Consider the following 18,526-nt stretch of genomic DNA (forward strand, 5'->3'; position numbering starts at 1 on the left):
GTGAATACAAAACATGAATGAAAAGTGCATGTCAGACCCTTAAAATCAAAATAGCATATAAAATAATTCAGTAAATTTAAGCAACTTGATAACATGTTTTGTTACTTTTCCCCTCAATACTGTGGCTGACTTGGGCTGATATTATCCACAGATATCCTGGAGTGAGGCTGTGAAAATTATACAGAAAATCCATCCAAAGGAAATTGTGGACTTTTAAAAAGCTTATTTGAACAAGCAAACATTTGATCTTCTCTGATATGGATTAAGTCACATGGAAAAGTAATTTATCATAAGTTCAGATCCATAAAATTGGAATCAGTGGTTCCAGATTAGGTGCCAACAATCAGAATCTCCTTAAGGAGTGACAGGTGGAACATGTCTTTTTTAAACCTCTGCTATTCTCTTTACTATTGAAGTGTGTGGTGTCATCAAGCCAAGATCCAAAGAGCTCTCCAAGGGCTTCAGAAATGAGGGTGTGGATGCCTATGAGTCTGGCAAAGGATTTCAAAAGATCTCCAAATTAGTGCTTATAAATTATTCCACTGTAAGGAAAATCATCTACAACTGATTTACACAGGATCTGCAGGTAACTCTTTCAGTTGTTTGGGTCAAAATGCCTGCATCTATAATCAGAAGGAGATTGCAGAAACTTGACCTGCATGAGAAGCGTGTCAGGAAAAAGCTGTTGCAATCCAAAAAGAACATTAGAGGAAAACTACAGTTTTGTAGAGAACAGAGTTGTTTGGCCGCAGTAACAGTAGACATGCTCGGTGCAGACCAAAGACAACTTTTCAAAAGAACCTCATACCAGCTGTGAAGCATGGTGGTGACAAATGTTATGGTTTGGGGTTGCTGTGCTGCCTCGGCGACGGGGCTGCATGCAGTTGGTGATTTAACTAGGAATTCTGCATCGTATCAAGAAGAAGATAACGTGGGGCCATCTGTCCAAAAGCTAAAGTTGAACCAGAGGTGGACCTTTCAACAGGATAATGATCCTGAGCACGCAAGAAAATCGCAGAGGAAGGGCTGAAAAAAGAAGAAATGAAAGGTTATGGAATGGCTCAGCCAAAAATCCAGTATTAAATCCTATTGAAATGCTGCGTGAGGGAGGTTAAAACTGGTAGTACAACCCTCAAACTGTATGCTTCATGTTTGCGCCATTTCTTTTTGGCTTAATTCACTCCGGCTCCAGGCAGTAATTTTAAAATGAGTACAGCAAGTGTAATGCATTACTGCTTGATTGAAGTCAGGGGTAAATATAAGTGATAACAAAGTTGCCATGGAGATGACACAGCAAGCAGTAACAGCGAGCCAGTTGATATAATCAAGACTGGGTGACATCACACACGACACAGGAAGCGTGCAGGGCCTCATGAACATTACACACACACACCTTAATCCTATTCCATGTCTGTGTACTGATATTCTCCCGAGAAAAATATTTATTGGAACATTCTGGTGGTGATCATTAACGCGCAGCAACACACAGCCACACACATGCAGACGTACACGCCCTGCTTCTGGGGATGCGCCCACAGATGGAGACAACTCTCCATTATCTGGTCCTGATTAAAGAAGCCATAAACAAACGTTGTGTGAAGTCCATAACAGCGGCCTCACTCAGGCAGAATAAGCACACGGCAATGGAGAGAGAAAATGTTTAAAAATAAAGACACACACTGGTGAGTCATGGGGAAAGGTTGAATGCAGCTCAGCTCGGCTGTGCTCTCCAACAAGCTCATTGGGAAGCCGGAGAGAGAAAAGGGAGAGAGAGAGACATTTCTGCTGTGCAGGCCAAGGCCTCCGCTGACAACTTGACATATCGTTGGAAGGCACTGCTCTATGGCTTGTTTTTAAAATCAAATAACAGCTGTGGCTTTTTTAAACCATGATAATTATGATTGATGACTACCACATGTGCATTGTGTCGGCTGGCGCTGTGACGTGCAGATATTTTCAGCGCAAATAAACGGCCGCAAAAAGAAATGAGAAAGAGAGTGCTTAAAGATTTTGCAGGCTCCGCAGTGTATGGGAGGTTCACAATTAGAATCTGGGGTTTCTGCGTCCCCGTTTTATAGGCATCTCCGATATGTGTGTGTGTCGGAGAGAGGGAGGCCGAGGGCAAGTTTGTGTGTCGGTATCTGTGTCTGTGTGTGCAGTACAATATTTTTTTCCATTTATAGGTGGCTGCGGTGTGTGCGGTAAGATGTCTGTCGCTCATTTTCACACCCCTATTGTTTTCCAGTGAGCCTGCAGATGTGGTGGGTACAGTCCCTGGTCGCGCTTTCACCACATCTTACATGGACGCTGCCGGGGCATAGAAACGGATTGTTGGTGGGTTTGTGTATGCTTGAGGGACAGATTGGAAATTCATGTGGTTTCATTTCTTTATTTTTCATGGGGGTATTCAATAGGGAACCATTCTTATCCTATCTTGGCCATCGTGGCATCAAAGAAAAGCAGGCCGACGTTGCTCGCAGAACAACACATCGCTCAACTGACGGGGGCACACAGGCCGTCGCCTCCCTTTAGATCTCTTTCTGCTGCTGATTGACAAACTAAAGAGTCCCCAGCAGCAGATGAAGCAGGGAAAGCAGACACAGAGACCTGTACTCGTCAACAAACGCACCCACAAAGCTGCCTCTTAACAGTTCCTTTTATCCTCATTGTCTCTGAATCTGCAGAATGACTTACAGAGTCCCCCTTGTGATGTCTTTCTGTTTCCCTGGAGAGCAATTAGATTTTCATGTGCATGCATGTAATTTTGTGTGTTTAAGCACAGTAGTGTGTGTGAAATTGAGGCCAGTATTGCAGCAATTTAAGACAAAAAAAAGGAAAAGATTTTGACATTTTTCCATTCCTATTCCCTCCGTCGTTCCATGATTTGCAGATACACAATGTGCTCGGATAGATCGTTCAGTCTTTCCTCTCCACGGTGTGTATGCGTATGCTTGTGTGCATGTGAATGTAAGAGAGGAAGGTTTGGCATGGGAAGAAAGGTAAAGCACTGGATATTTGACTGCTTTATGCTGTGATTGATAGAGTAACCATGGCAAGGAGCTTGTCTTAAGGGAGGAAAGGAAGCATGAAGAAGCAGAGGTACATTTCCATTCATCAGCCGTGGCCCTTTCAGTCCCTCTCTCTTATGCCACTCTGTCGTTCACACTCAGCCTTTCTCTCCCCATCTCTGTTTCAAATTTCAATTGGAGCGTGGGGTTACGCAGTCCTGTACTTACAATAATGCGATTTATCATATTCCCTGTTCGCCGTCAACAGAACTACTGAAGTATGTTATCGGCTGTGTGATCAAAGGCGGTGTGTGTGTGGGTGTGAATGTGCCCGTAGCTCCATTGTAGCCAATTTCAAACTGGAAGCATTTCTGACAAGAGCTGGTGATTTAGCGCAGCAAAACAACTAGCCACATCATATGAAAAACACCCCTGTTTATGTTGAGAGATATACACACACACCCACGCTTACATCCACAGGCACTCGTACACACTCCAGGCTCCGGGGGTTTTTGTGGGCTTGATGATGGACCACCCTGGTGAGTGAATATACCCTCAGACCATGCAGGACAGATACGATCAGCAGTCAGGTGTCTGTTTCTAGCATCAACGCTGAAACGTGTCAATTAGACAAAGATGAGCCGAAGCAGGCTGAGGGGAGATGGTTTGATACATTTCACTTTGGGGAAGCACACTGTGGCAAAATACAAAAAGGAACTCGTACGGAAAGGCTTCTGGCGTGTCGCTCAAGCGTAACATTGCATGCAGGCACAGCGCATAAAAAATGTAGGCAAAAGCATGTAAACAAGCAGTCTTACATTGTTGCCCTTGAGAAGGATGTTTTTCATGGCTCTCTCTCTCTCCTGTGTACACACACCAAATCAATTCACAAGAGCCGTACCCTGAGGTCTTCCCGCTCGCTTCCTCCTCTGCTCCGTCTCTTTCTTCTTGCCTCCCTGTCAATCCCTTTCTCCCTCGCTCAGGTGGAGACTCTTACCAAACAAACAGCCAATAATGGCGGTAATCTCCGGGCCTTTGAAGGTAGCTTATGTGTGAGGAACATCAGAGTAAAAGATCTTTAGTGGAAATCAACAACTAGAGCCTTGCCCAGAGGGCAGGAGTTCTGCATTAGGGGGTGATTGAGCCACACCTTGGCTGTCTTTTACAGTAACTATGACAGTAATGTCTTCAGTCGGATTCAGCCAGTCTGATCCTCTCCGCTTAGTTCTTTGAAACAGTTAAGGCACGATGAAAGAGGATCTTTTACTCCACACAATGCAACTGGTAGTCAGTGCTCAGGCGCCGCCTTAAAGAGGGTCTAAATGGCTGAATGGCTAAATGTGCATTACTGTGTGTGTATATGTGTGTGTTAGAGAGATAAAGAAGGAGAGAGAACTGTGTGTGCATGTGTGTGTGTGTGTGTGTGTGTGTGTATTGTATCCAAGGGTGAGGTCTAAATGTGTTTGCTTTTTTTCTATCTGAATAGACTGACTGCTTTGGCATTCAGTTTCTCTCCTGGTCACACACAAGCTTGCGCGCACACACACACACACACACACACACACACACACACACACACACTCACACACACACACACACACACTCACACACCTACACACACACAGACACACACACACACACACACACCACAAAGAGTCAGGAAGGAGGGCACAATGCTGTCCTCCCCTCCCCTCCTTTCTCTAAAGATGTGTTTTTTTTCTCCCTCTGTCCCAGACTTCCTGGGAGGGGTACACTGCCCTTTGTGTCCGAAGGCACTCTCTCTTTATCTTTCCCTCTCTTATTCTCTCTTTCTCTCATTCATGGGGCACAAAGAGCGAGGGAGAGGGCGAGGAGAAGTCTTTCACCTGGACAAGGAGGGCCATGGGGAGGACCCGGCAACAAAAAGTGCAGAGAAACGGAGAGGGAGGGATGAGGGGAAAAGAGAGAGATAATGAGAAAGGAAAAAAAAGGAGAGATGCTTCCATGTTTTGTGCGCTCTTTTCTGCTCGCTGCGGTTTAGAGGAGAATGACAGGCGGATGTCTGGATGGAGAGAGCGGCTGTTTAGTCTGAGGCAATGTCATGGGAAACATACTCATGCCCTCTGGGACTTATTCATGCCCTGGTATACTGCACACGCACAAACACACGTGCACGTACACACTGCGTGTCCACCCCTCGTCCTCCCACACACACACCCTGTCATGAGACGGAGGGGAGGGGGGTGAAAGGTCAAGCACTTCAGTAATGGAACAGGAAGTGTTGGAACAGTCAGTGCTACACAACATACAACTGCCTCCAACATGTGGACAGGACTGACAGGCAGCTGTTGTGGGTAGGCCATAGCTTTGGAAGGCAGAAAGGCATTCATAGCCCTGCCCACAGTCTGCTAATCTGTTGTTTTGCTATGTATATTTTATCTGGTTTCCATATAAGTTTGTTACATGACATTTGCTAAAAAGTTTTTTGTCTAAGCTATATCCAAGCTATAGTTTTTCCATGTAAAGGACACACGTACGCCAATGTAATCTGTTGCAATAATGGCAAAGAAGTGAGGAAAAGGGTTACAAATTTCACCACTTTTCCACACATCCTGAAAGGGTATCTCTTACAGAGGTGTTTTTTCCTGCACGCTGATTCGAGGCAGATTCTCAGCAGTGGATACAACAGTAAATGAAACCCGATGAGTATTAGTGTCAGGCTCTATTATGACTTCATTTGGTTGAATGGCAGAAACAGGAGGACACTGGATCTAGTTAGAAGGCTGCTCAAATCCAGTGCTGGCCCGCTCCTCCTTTGCTGTTGCACTTACAGATCTATGATCAGCTCATCTGCTCCATATAGTTAACAGTACCCATGGATAACATCTAGAACTGAACTTAGATCAGCACTTGATGAAATCTTACCCCATACCAATGAAGACATGTGGCTGCTGTTGGTTTAAAGAGATTTAGTTTGGCCTCTTGCCATGCATGTAAAAAATCCAGATTTCCTCTTTTCCTCCTACTCAGACATGTAATAGAGACTTGGTAAGTCTGGCTGCAGTTGTAGAGGCTCTGCAGTGGCAGAATTCCCTTTGCAGCAGATGGAAAATTCACCTGTGAAGTCTAGTCTTAGGAGAAATAATGCGGCAATCTTAGCAATTATAGCATTGGAATGACCTGCCTGCCGTTTCTGCATTCAGATCAGTTAAACTAACTTCATAACATTAAAAGGCCTGAAACAGATTTTATCATTTTTTATCTCCCTACTTCATCCGTCTCTCCACCTTCTGTTTTCTAAATTTCCTCTTTAATTTGTTGGACGTCCCTGAGCAGTATCCCCGTTTGGCTGTACTATGTCTGAGTGTGTGTGTGTGTGTGCGCACATTTGTCTGACATTTAAGTGCGTTTGTGATCGCTTCTTTGTTCCCTTTAGCTAACTCCCATCCCAATGGTCCATTCTACTGACCTGATCCCAGCATGCACCGGAGTAATATCACTGCTCCGTGGGATGCTTAGATGCATTAGCCATCATTAACGTGCATGTGTGCAAGTATGGATGTGTGCACGTCCATCCAGTGGGCTTCCTCATGTGCGCTGGAGAGTCTTGTGGGTGTGTGCATGTGTGCGTGCGCGCTGCTGGAAAAGGGCATTAAGTATCATTAGCTCTCGCTAGTCATCACCTACACACTGCCAGCCCCACATGAGCCACTTTGCTCAGCAGGCCTGGCCAGCGATCACACAGATAGGCAGACAGAGACAGACAGACCCATGTTGAGCTATAGGGGAACTTAGAGAGCTATGTCTTACACACACTGCTGTCAACACTCATGTAAACATTCTCCTTTATGTGTCATTACAGGGCTCATTTTATTTTCTTTAAAAAAAAAATGGGGCTGGAAATTCATTGTTTTTATTTCAGTTATTAAAATTGTTGAAAACCAGATTTTAAAAATACATATTGCTCCACAGTGCAATAAACATTTATTACTTTATATAATTACTTGGAAGGACTCTCACACATAATCAGTTTTTTTCTTCACTTTTAGTACCAAAAATGTGTTCTGAGCTACTTTATTCACAAAAGTACATGATTTGGTGTTTCAAAACAGCTGTTAAAAAGTGCATTACAGAAGTAGTTTGTGGTGGCCTCATTTAAAATTTTAGTAGTGACAGTGAACGGTGTCTTCTTACAGCGAGGAACCTAAAAACTTCGGATGTGAGACGACATAAAATCCTACTTTAAACTGGTTTCTGCTCATTTTCAGGAATCAATGCACATATACTGACCTACATAACAGTTTGCAAAGTCACAATTCCTGGATGCGCGCGTATCCACGTATGCATATACATGCACTGGGACAGTTAGGGACATTTGTTCATCCTGTCCCAGGAAAGGACAATGCCTTCTCTGTAGTGGAAAAGAGAGGGCTAGTGCACTAGCACAGATTCATGCACACACACACACACACACACACACACAAACAAACATTCCCATGGATTCCCAGGGTTGGAAAGGGACTGAATAGGACTCTGGGCCATGAAGGCATTCTGAATTCTCCCAGTCAGAAGTAGCCCTTCACCAAACAACCACACATTACAGGGAGCACATTCCTTGCCCCCATGTCGTACTTGCGTCATACTGCCATCACACGAAATATACGGTCACATATTCAATGAACGGACATTGGTCTGACACCAGCAAATACCGAACTCTGTAGTTTTTAGTCCACTAAGGCTCTCAACATGCAGGCTCATGTGCATATTCAATCCAGACACATTCTCCACTTTACTTCCCTGATCTCTGCCTCCTCCACCCGAGTCCGCTTCAAGATCTGGTGTCTTGATTGCTTTCTACTTTTTTCTAAAGGACAGGATATGGAGCGGCAGAGCACACTATGGCCTCTGTGTCTTCTCTGCCTGCTGCTCCTGAGGGAATTGCCATTGTTTCCATTGTCGCTCTGTACCTGCCTACCTGTCGTCTGTCCCTGAGCGACATTTAAAAGCCTCCCAGGTTGCTCTCAGGAAACCACAAACCAGCGCACTATCCCAATGCTAACTGCCTCTCCCTTCTCTCCAACACCCCTCTGGCATAAATATCACTTTTGTAGCGAACGGAAGTGGCTTTTTCTGCTGCTGTTCACTGCAGGGCCTCCAGGGAATCCAGGAGAAAGCTGAAGAATTGACACTGTCAGGCAAACAGTCCAAGTTTGTGTGAAGCAAAGACGGAACAAAAGACTGAATGAAGGAAGTAATGGAGAAGAAGAAAAAAATGGTGCTTATTTACGCCACTTTTTTAAGCAGAACAGATCAACTATGAGCCACTGATTTCTTCCTCTGTATAATCAGAGGTGCATATATCTCTGATCACAGATGACAGTTATTGGGCTGGTATCCAAAGCACCTCCTCCCCCGACCGACACACACACACACACACACACACACACACTCGTTGAAAACTTTTACAGCATTTGTCTTGGGAACACACCCTTCATTTTTCTTATTCCGCTGCCCTGAGCTATGTGCATTTAAATTTTCTAAGAAGCAACTTGCACTTCAGTGATCACACCTTTACACTTCCACACTAGCATGTTTTCATTTTAAAACACATAACTTTTGCTGTTAATGCCTCGCATCTACACGTCTGACACTTTAGGACACATAGAGCAGAAACTTTTAGTACGATGCTGACCCAGTTTCCTGACACTCCTGTTAGCGTTCCGATTGAACTGTCATCGTGTGCCATTCTCTGATTCGTCACGCTCCTATCAAATAACCATTTTCCAGAAGGAAACAAAGACATCAGCTTTGACTAACAGCGGTTAAATCAACTTGGGTAGCAAATTACAGGTGCAAGTTGCTTCCCTTGTTGTCTGTGCTGGCAGCTGTTGCGCAGTTAAGGAAATCTCTGGTTTTATTTTTCACCATTGTTGCTCTACCTCTGTCGTATTTTCAGCAAACATCCTGCTTTACGTTTACACCAGCAACCAGCATAGGTGAACTGTAAGTGATATGTGTTTTCAGAAGTCACTTTATCTCTATAATGTAGCTAAACAAAAGCTTATCATTTTCATTTCAGAATTTAAAATGAAAGCTTCCTTTGTGTGGCCTTGATCATCGTCAGCACTTCTGCACACACTCAGGCACCTAATGTGTGGATTCTTGTTGAATCAGAGGGAGGAAACAGGTGAGGAAAGGAGAATAGGTGTAGGGGAAGTAAACAGAGAGAGCAAGGGAGGGGAGTGTAGTTGAGACGGGGGGCTACCATAGACGTCTGGAGCCAGGACACTGATGCTGAAGCTGATAGCTGCCTTACAGAGGACCCTCCACTGTCAGTACACACACTCACACACAAGCACACACTCTGTTCTCTTTTTTCTTCTTCAGTTCTCTTATTTTTGTTCATTCTCCCCCCTGAAATCCTCCTCAATTAGAATTTCTCTCTCTCTCAGACATGATGTTTACAGTGTGACCCCCGGTCACTCATGATAGGAATCATTCCATCAACATAATGGCTAAATGACACGCACACGACTCTTACTGTCACGGCCACCACACAGAGGCAGGATGTTGTCGCCTGCACGTGTACGTACAGTTTATGTGCATGTGTGCGCTTGTGTGCGCCGCCGCTTAAAGCTAAACTCAGTCTTTGAACTCTTCCGATTTCTGTGCAGCCGATTTCTAATCCTCACCTTCAGTCAAGGTTTTCTCCCCCTTTTTCCTTCATATTCCATCTCCCCTTTATTCTTACACTCTTGCTTCACCTCCACTGGGTAGAAAAAAAAATCCCCTTTGCAGTCTGGGTGGTCTTCACACACACACACACACACTCTCACACACACACACACACACATATACAGGCTCATGCGCTCGTGCTCACACACTCCTTGGTTTTCCTCTGTCTGGTAATGCGCTCGCTGTGGTTTCCTGGCCTCGGCCAAAACACTGTTAGAAGTCCGCCGCACTCACCGCTACCAAAAAGCATCACCTAAATGCTCCTCAACTCCAGTCCCAGACACACACATACACTCTTTCCCTCTCACACACACCTCATCACCCAAGTGTGAGGAAACAAAAGCCCCAACTTGGCGTGCAGCATCTCACAACAGCTTCTTAATTATTTTCAAAATGATTAAATATTCGCTTTAAATGAGTGTATCAATGAGGCAGCTGAGTTGCTCATTTGCTCCCAGCTAACATTTGTGACTCACAAGCTTCTGACTGTCAGTGTGAAACCATCTCTTTGTGTCAAAGTTACCGTGCTCACAGCTGCACATAAAAACAGCACAGACACCCGATGTGCTGTATTGCACAGAGTGTTCCCAACGCACAGCCACGTACACTCGCACAGACACACACCCTTGGGCACTGTCTTTCCTTCCTAATCTGATATCAAAGAGAAGGTCTTTCAAAGCGTCTCACATGACAGCTCATTTCATGCGTTGCCCACGGAAACGATTATTGTCATAAATCTCTACCCACTCTGCTCCGAGCACCTTTTAGCTCACCGCAGTTAAATTCCTTCTGCAGAGTCAACCTGTATTCACCTCAGTGTTGTGGTACAATCGCTGTAGCCGATCACAGTTTTATTGTGTTTATGCCTATATGCGGTGGGGGTCGTTCCAAGTGTGCAAATAAACAGCAGAAAATAGAGTGAATCACGCATTGCCTGGATTGCCCTCTCGGTCGCCACAGCATGTATGTTTCGGCTCACTTTGAAGAGCTCTCCGATGACACGGGTGAATGATGTCATATACTTTCACAGCGTTGTGTGGATGTGGTTTGTAATGTGGACTGTTCCCAAGCAAATCCCTGTGACCTCGGCAGCCTACAGTATGTGCTTGGAGGCTAATCCAGTCTACGCAGCACAGCGGGGCGTGCTGGACAGTTCAACAGATCCTGGTGAGGATTGGACCCGGCTCGCAGATTTTGTAACCGTTTCTAGTCCAGGACGAAACGAGAAAATGTAGAATTTTTATGTGTGCATGCAGGCAGGGTGAGGGGAGGGAGACTGTCTTGTTTGTGTTTGATGATTTCTATCAGAAGGGCAAAAGAGAAATCTGTGATTCTTGTGTGTAGTATCTTAATTTGTTGCGGCATCTCCCCTGCTGTCCCACATTCCCTTTCAAGTAATGTGTGTGTGTGTGTGTGTGTGTGTGTGTGTGTGTGTGTGTGACTGTGTGTGGGCGTGTGCGGTTGGTCGCTGAGTTTATTTATCTTATTCTAAATCAGCCCTCAAACTCACTAATTGGTCCAGTTCCACCGTTAGGTAACGAGGGGAAATGAACAATTAAGCTTGTGTTTGTAGGGAATGATGTGTGTTTGTGCGTCTGTCTGTCTGTGTGTTTGTGTGTGGCTGTAGCGGAGCAGTTAAGAGCAGTGTGGATTTCCACAGAGGGAGTCTCAGGTCATCGCTGTTTTTATTTTAGAGGAGGACTGAGAGGCTCAACACTCTCCCTCAAAGATTCGGCCTTTCTTTTGGGTGTGTGCTGATTTAGCTGTGCGACACGCTGGGCCAAAAGCCTGATGTTCTCATAGGTAGAATGATTCCTGGATGGAGTCGGAGACCATATTTCACCATCATAAACTCTACATGTGTTTTAGCTTTCAAATGAACGCGGTGAAATCTGGCCGTCACAGGCTCCCATGACAGTCCAAGAGTCGGGCATCATTCAAGTGGAGTTCTTTTATGTGCCTCTTTTAAAGTCGTTTGCTACATAAACTGTTGATCTTTCCTTATTCCCTCTGAGTTCTGCCCCTTTAGTCTTGTAATACTTGTGGAGCCCCCAGTGAGAACTGCTCCATCACACCCTGTTTCCTGGACTTGACTTCTACCACTTCAATATCAGTTATCACAAAATGTCTGTAATCTGTCCTCTGAGGGCTTATGTAGTGAAGCAATTTGAAGATCTGGCTTTAAGCCTCAGCGGGGTAGTGCAAGAAGCAGCTCAGTCCAAAGTCTCTCTTATTACCCTTAAAACGGCTCGTAATTAACTTTTTAACTGTAATTGCAGCAAGGGCCGTGTGCTCCGGCCAGCCTGTCAAACATAATCTCACAAATCACATTTAATAATTATGTTTACTTTTCCTTGGTCTTTGCAGATAAAGTCTCACAAAGGAGTTTTTTTTTTGTCATCTAAAAACAATGAATTAGAAAAACTTTTCCGGGTCACATGCCAACAATTTCTATCTCCTTAACCACTGTGTTTTTACTATTTGATACAGAATAGAGGCCTAAAAAATATCATCAAACCTTACACACATGTGGACATCTGTGTTCACACAAATACATGCTTGTGTCAAACGCTTGCAGAAAGCGCACACACACGCACACACGCACACATCCACACAAAAACACGCTTACGTACACAAAGGCATTGCCTGCACATGTGTGCACACATACACTTTCGTGGCGGGTCTCCAGTTGGTGCTTGGAAACCTGACACTGAAAGTGGTCCAGTTATTTTGCCGTAGTGGCCGGTGTGCGCGCACACACACACACACACACACACACACACACACACACACACACACACACACACACACACACTCACTCTCTCTTGCATACACATGTTCCCACTTGGCCCTGTCCATTTTTATCTACATGTGGGCTCTGCCAGTGTTTCCTGGTCACACATCCAACCAACTGTTGCCTACTGCTCTATTTTTACAAATGGATGAAATACCAGCTACAATCCTGCAGCATCGATTCGTTTTTCAGACAACATTTTGAAAGAAAAATTGCCAAACATTATGATTGAGAGGACGAGTGAGGATCAAGAGGATGTTGAGATACAACGAGGGACTAATTATTTGAGCCAAACAAACCCAGAGGACACAGTTAGAGGCCCAGAGGTAGAAAGGTTAGAAGGTTTAAGTGAAATGGGACATGATAACACACCCAGGTGTAGCAGTCAGCATATTACTCACAGGTATGTGGTTAGAGGGCTGAGGTTGGTCGGCACAGACGATAGTCCCATCTCCGAGCAGTCCACCATGATAAAGATCCCATCTTCTTCACACTGGCATGGAGGTGGGCACAGTGGTGCCGCTGGCCCCTGCCTGTCCTGGATGCGTCCGTACCCCCACACTCCTGGGGTCGACCCCAAAACTCCTCGAGCCAGAAGCAGAAACACAAGCAGCATGTCTGACTGACCACCTGTCTGCATCTACACCTGCAGGGCTTTCCTGTCTTGTCACACTCTCTTTAGTCCTCTGTGATGCGTTGAAAGATAAATGAGGAGGTGTTTCTCCTCTAAATGCGCTCGTCTCTCTTTAAAAAAAAAAAAACCTCACTGCCTTCTTCACCCTGCAGGTTGTCCACTCTGTAAATCTGTCCTGTTACAAGGTCTTCATCTCTCTATATCTGCTTGTCTCTCAGTCACTACTTCATTCCCAGGGGTGCAGCTGTGTTACAACTTCTTTCCTGTCTTCTCTCACACTCTGGCCTTTCCTTTGCACTGTCTTTCTCCCCCAAACACATTCACTTTTTCTCCCCCCTCTCTTTCTCTTTCTCTCCTTGTATATATCTCTTGCTCTCTCTGTCTCTCTCTCCTTACCTATTGTAGAAGGAGCGCATGAGTTGTGAATGAGCAACCCTCATTGGCCCACAATTTAGGGATGGGCTGGAGCATCTCCGGAAAGTGGGAGGGACCCGCGATTCTCAAACTCTTCCCTCTCTTTCTCCTTCTCTTCCTTTTCCCCCCTGTTCTGCACAGCCTAGAAGCTCAATCTGAAGAGAGAAGGGTGAGTGTTTAGTTTGGAGAAGGGAAAAGGGGAGAAGGAGAGGGTGGTGGCGCACAGTGGTGTGAGACAAGATTGCTCCTTGTGGGGCCTTATGAATGGAACTGAGGGAAAATGAGTGACAGTGTTTACAGTTGAAAGAGAGACGGGAGAAAAAGCAAGCTCTGGAGGATAAGAATGAAGGCAGCAGAGTGTGTTTAGCTGTGTGAGAAGGAAGGCAGAGGGTCAGAGTGTGTGACTGGGAGTGACTGTTTGGAGGAAATTGGAATTCTGACACTTCAGCACCCCTCAGTCCCCAGAAAGAGCAGAATCCAGTGTCTCGTAAGTCACACCTTCTCAGGTTTCTGCCGCTGGAATGTCGTGATCGCACACGCGCAGTGACACACGCATGCATGCATGCACACATGCACACGGATGCCCATAGATAAATAACAGATTATGAGTGACCGGCGCAAAGGAACTCGCATATCCATTTCACATACACACACTCCAGTCTACAGAGAGAAGAGTGTGGATTTGTGAAGTTTCAGCTGCCTCCAGCTAAAGCCTATCTGTATTTCACACTCTATCTGCTCTCACTCAGTTTTTCCACAGAATCTTGACATTAATTTCATCCAACCTCATTTTCTTCTGTTACAGCACATAGTTCTCCTTGTACATTCTTAATATTGAAATTAAAACTGCGCTTTTCTACTCAGAACTAATGCAAGAATGTGTGCAATATGTGCAACTCGCATGTTACACAACTAAGCTTTACATGCTGTGCACCTGTAAGTACAGGATGTTGCATAACTGCTTAATGATGCATTCTATAATTATAACAAATCAAAGAGGGGAAAAACTGGCTTACCATTCACAGCAGCACTGACTTTATTCCTTCCTCTACCTCAGATTTTAGGCATATCTCCCAGCCGCTAGCACTAACTGGTAAAAAGCTGAATTAAAAATTGCGATGATGGTAAAAACACTGAAATACAACACCAGCGGTTATTCCTCATAACTCCAGCATTAGTGATCTCATGTTTTATTAGAGGAAATACATTGTCCTGGTAAAAACTACCAACTCGGGGTCATAAAATCTTTTCAAATGCTGGTGGATGAACTCAAAAATGCATTTAAGTCAGCGTGGAAAACTATTTTCTTAGTTCTTGGAAAGCTCAAGCTTCAGGAAGTGAGGCTTTCATTTGACAGTATGTTATATGCTTGCAAATGCACACATGCAAAGTCGAATACAAGTAAGGGACATTTAAATTTATGACACACACGCACTCCCTAAAGAGGTCTTGAAAATTCATTCATGGACGCTAGATTTAGAGTAACTTCACAGTGGGCTACTTAAAATATAAAACTACTGAGACAAAAGTCTTTGCACCCAGTTTGAGGCTTGTCTGCCCCTTTCGGCCTGTCTGTCTGTCTCTCTCCTTCTCTGTCTTTCTTTCTCCACCATCCTCTGTAGGCTGAATAGTTTCTCATTAATTAATTAACATTCCTATGCCACTGTGTTTTCTGAGGGGCCTTTGTTATGGCCCCACAAAAACTCTTTCAGAGCTGTTCTTCACAATGTCTCTCTCTCTCTACGGCTCGCTCTCTCCCTCTCTCTCATGCTCACTCTTCTCTTCTTCTTTGTAGTGGAATGTCTGTTGTTTCTCCCTCTGTGTATTGTCAGTTTAGAAAATGTTGCGTGAATTACCAGCCAAGTGATGCTTTATGTGTGGTTGCTTTTTGCGACAATGCACCGATATGCAGGCTGTCGAACAGGCACACCTTGCGTGATCATACGGTCCACCCACATACAGCACGCACACTCATTCCCACAGGCACACATCGCATTTATTCGTACACAGAAACACGCACATGCTCCACATACACCTGCCAACCTCTCCCCTTCTTGCGCACCGAGCTCTGTCATCTTTTTAAATGCTCTTTAATTGTCTGGCCCCAGGGGAGCCCTAAAACACACACACTATAAAAAAACCTGCATGTCTGGTCTCCTGCCTGCCTCCGTCTCTTTCTCTGACTGTCTCTCTCTCTTTCTCTCTTACTGGTCTCACGCTTTTGTCCTCTCATTTTTATGCTTCTCTTCAATCACAATTATGGCTGTTAGAAAGTAAGCTGCGTATTTGTGCAAACTGCACCTGCCCTGACAGATTTGATGGATCTGCACGAGGTTAAATGTGAGTCAGTGTAATCTAGTTTTCAGTGCAACAGTAGATTTCTCTAAATTATTCAAACAGAGGGGAGAAAGGATTGTGTGCAATGAGTTGCTAAAGGAGTTAGTTGGAATAAATGAATAATCTAAGGCAAAGGGTCCATACCTGCTGTGAGCATTATAGTTTGGAAGTTTATAGCCATGCATTTCTATGCAAATATTAAATAACCAGCTTCCAGATTTCTAAAGCAGCAATGAAATAAAATCCTTTGTCAAATATGTTAAAGGTGGTCATTGATGGAGAGCTGACACTGATGTTTTTCTCTGGTGATGCTCAGTTCTAGTATGTGTTATTCTCTGAGGCTCTGTATCGTAGTAGACAGATAATGTGCGGTGCCAGTAAGTTCGCTGTCAACACGGACAGGTAATTTAAACCTGGTCTCCGTAGCGGGAACTTTCAGGAATGGAGAATCTTTTGAGGAACTAAGTCTCTACCTGCTTCGCAACCTAAGGGACACGAGTCTAAATGAAATTCCATTGAGGATATTTCACCCGGCAATAAAAACTCGCACCTGCAAAAAAGGTTATTTTTGTTCACTGGCTTTGACTCAACAGAAAAAAATTTGGGGATAGATGGGCTGATGACTAACTCCGGACCTTGCAAAGCCTTAATGCAGATGAATACTGGTATTTTCAGGTGGGAATTCACAATGAGAAGGTGTAACTTAGATTTTGCTTTATTGTTGCATGCAAAATAGTCAATATTTCTTGACTAATTTATTAATATTCGTTGGGTTTTACACCATGGTGGCAAGGCACATATCATGTTCCTGGGAAACTTCTCAGACATCAGTTGGCTTGAGTCATTTTCTTGAGAGCTTGCTTATCACAAAAGATGTGGAGGACAACATCTTAACATCAGTTCTTCAGAGAAGCAGAAATTTTATCACATTCACCCCCCTCTCCTCACTGGCATATCTGGATTTCTGCTTCTATCTATATCATGCTTTCAGTTTGTGATAAATGTGTCATTTGACACGCATCGAATCCTTCGCTTTATGGCCAGTTGCACTTTTGCAGTTTACAGCACAAATTAGCTCTGTGAGGCGATAATGTACAATTACCACATTCCTCATAGGAGGTCTAAAGTTGCTAAGGAACTCTAGCAAATCTTGAATGAATGAACTTCCCATACGCACACACACACACACACACACACAGTTGTTAGCATGTGTGCAAACATTTGTACTCTCCATGCCGCTGAAAAAAGCATTCATGCACTCATATTCGCCATCCACATCTTCTCTTTTCTCACACTCGCTCTCACTCGCACACATGCTATCAAACAGTCTGCATCAGATCAAAGCCACTGACTCCCTTCCCGCTTCTCCTCCTCCCCCTAACTCCCCCCTCTCTCTCCGCTGTACTCTCTGGGCTGTAAACACTATCCAAGCAACGGCAGCCTTGAAGACATAAAGACAAGTAGCTACCTGACACCTGACACTAACTTGAGAGCACTCACCGTGGTCTACCTGGGAATAAAACACACACACACACACACACACACACACACACACACACACACACACACACACACACACACACACACACTAAGCTACTTGAGCTCCTTGCAGCGAGAAGAGTCCATTCAGGGAGAGAACAGAGAAAGTAGCCGTGCAATCAACCCCCCCCCCCAACACACACACACACACACACACACACACACACACACACACACACACACACACACACACACTCGTCACCCACGCTCCCCCCTCACAAACCTCTCCCCCCTGCATATCATACACCTATCATTCCTTCTCCTATCTAAGACCACAGACCAAAAGTTGACACAAGTATTTTTTTTCCTGCACATTTTTTTGTTGTTGTTTTTATGCTCCCAGTGCCTTTGTCTGTATTTGTGCATGCCTGGGCTGTGCGGAGCCAACTGAAGGCTAACTCAGGTGTACTCGGCGGAAGCAAGTGAGACGCCGTGGGTCGCCGGTGGCGGCAACCTAGGTGTGTACTCTGGCTTTTCATGTGAAACCACCTGAAAGCTAACAAAAGGTCCCTCTCCTTCCCTCCAACCCCCTCCTTTTCCTTCTCTTCCTCTCTGCATCTCACAGTACAAAGGAAAGGAATGAATGAAAGAAAGAGCAGCAGAGGAAGGGGGATGAGGTAAGGGGATGAGGATGCAAGGGTGGGGCTGGGGAAGAGGGGGTGCTGATGAGCAGGCAAAAGCAGGGTGGTGGAGGGACAATATTAAGCCTCGAGGGATGGTGAGAGAAGGCGAGTTTGTCACTTTAGAATGAATGTATTCCTTTTTTTATGGCTAACTTCATATTACAGTATCATATATGCCAGCAGTATTCCATTCATTCCAATAAACTGATTTACAGCCCCGTTTTTACCTTGTATAACCCTCATTAATTATACGCTAAAGTTCAATAGAAGTCAGCGACACAAAACAAACAGGTCAGGACACATAATGAAAGATTATACGCAACAATACATCTTACATCAGCACCCAATCCTTACATCAACACGTTCACACAGACAGTTCGAACATGTTTCACAGCCATAATGTTTATCCAGTTCACCATCTTAGTTGATAATTAGCACTAAACACACAAGAGTACAGTTGAGG

The 18,526-nt window shown here is 44.7% G+C and overlaps 1 protein-coding gene across 1 annotated transcript in view; it reads right to left on the reverse strand.

The window, feature by feature from the left end:
- The window catches only part of LOC111573870 (leucine-rich repeat-containing G-protein coupled receptor 6), a 38,645-nt gene extending 25,049 nt beyond the window's left edge, over positions 1-13,596 (reverse strand). The window contains exon 1 of the mRNA XM_023278221.3: positions 12,918-13,596. Coding sequence (XP_023133989.2) covers positions 12,918-13,156 — 239 coding nt within the window. The 5' untranslated portion in view covers positions 13,157-13,596. The remainder of the gene's footprint in view (positions 1-12,917) is intronic.
- Between the last annotated feature and the right edge of the window lie 4,930 nt (positions 13,597-18,526).

Source organism: Amphiprion ocellaris, chromosome 8 (assembly GCF_022539595.1).
Source record: "Amphiprion ocellaris isolate individual 3 ecotype Okinawa chromosome 8, ASM2253959v1, whole genome shotgun sequence".
In the NCBI taxonomy this organism is placed as follows: Eukaryota; Metazoa; Chordata; class Actinopteri; family Pomacentridae; genus Amphiprion; species Amphiprion ocellaris.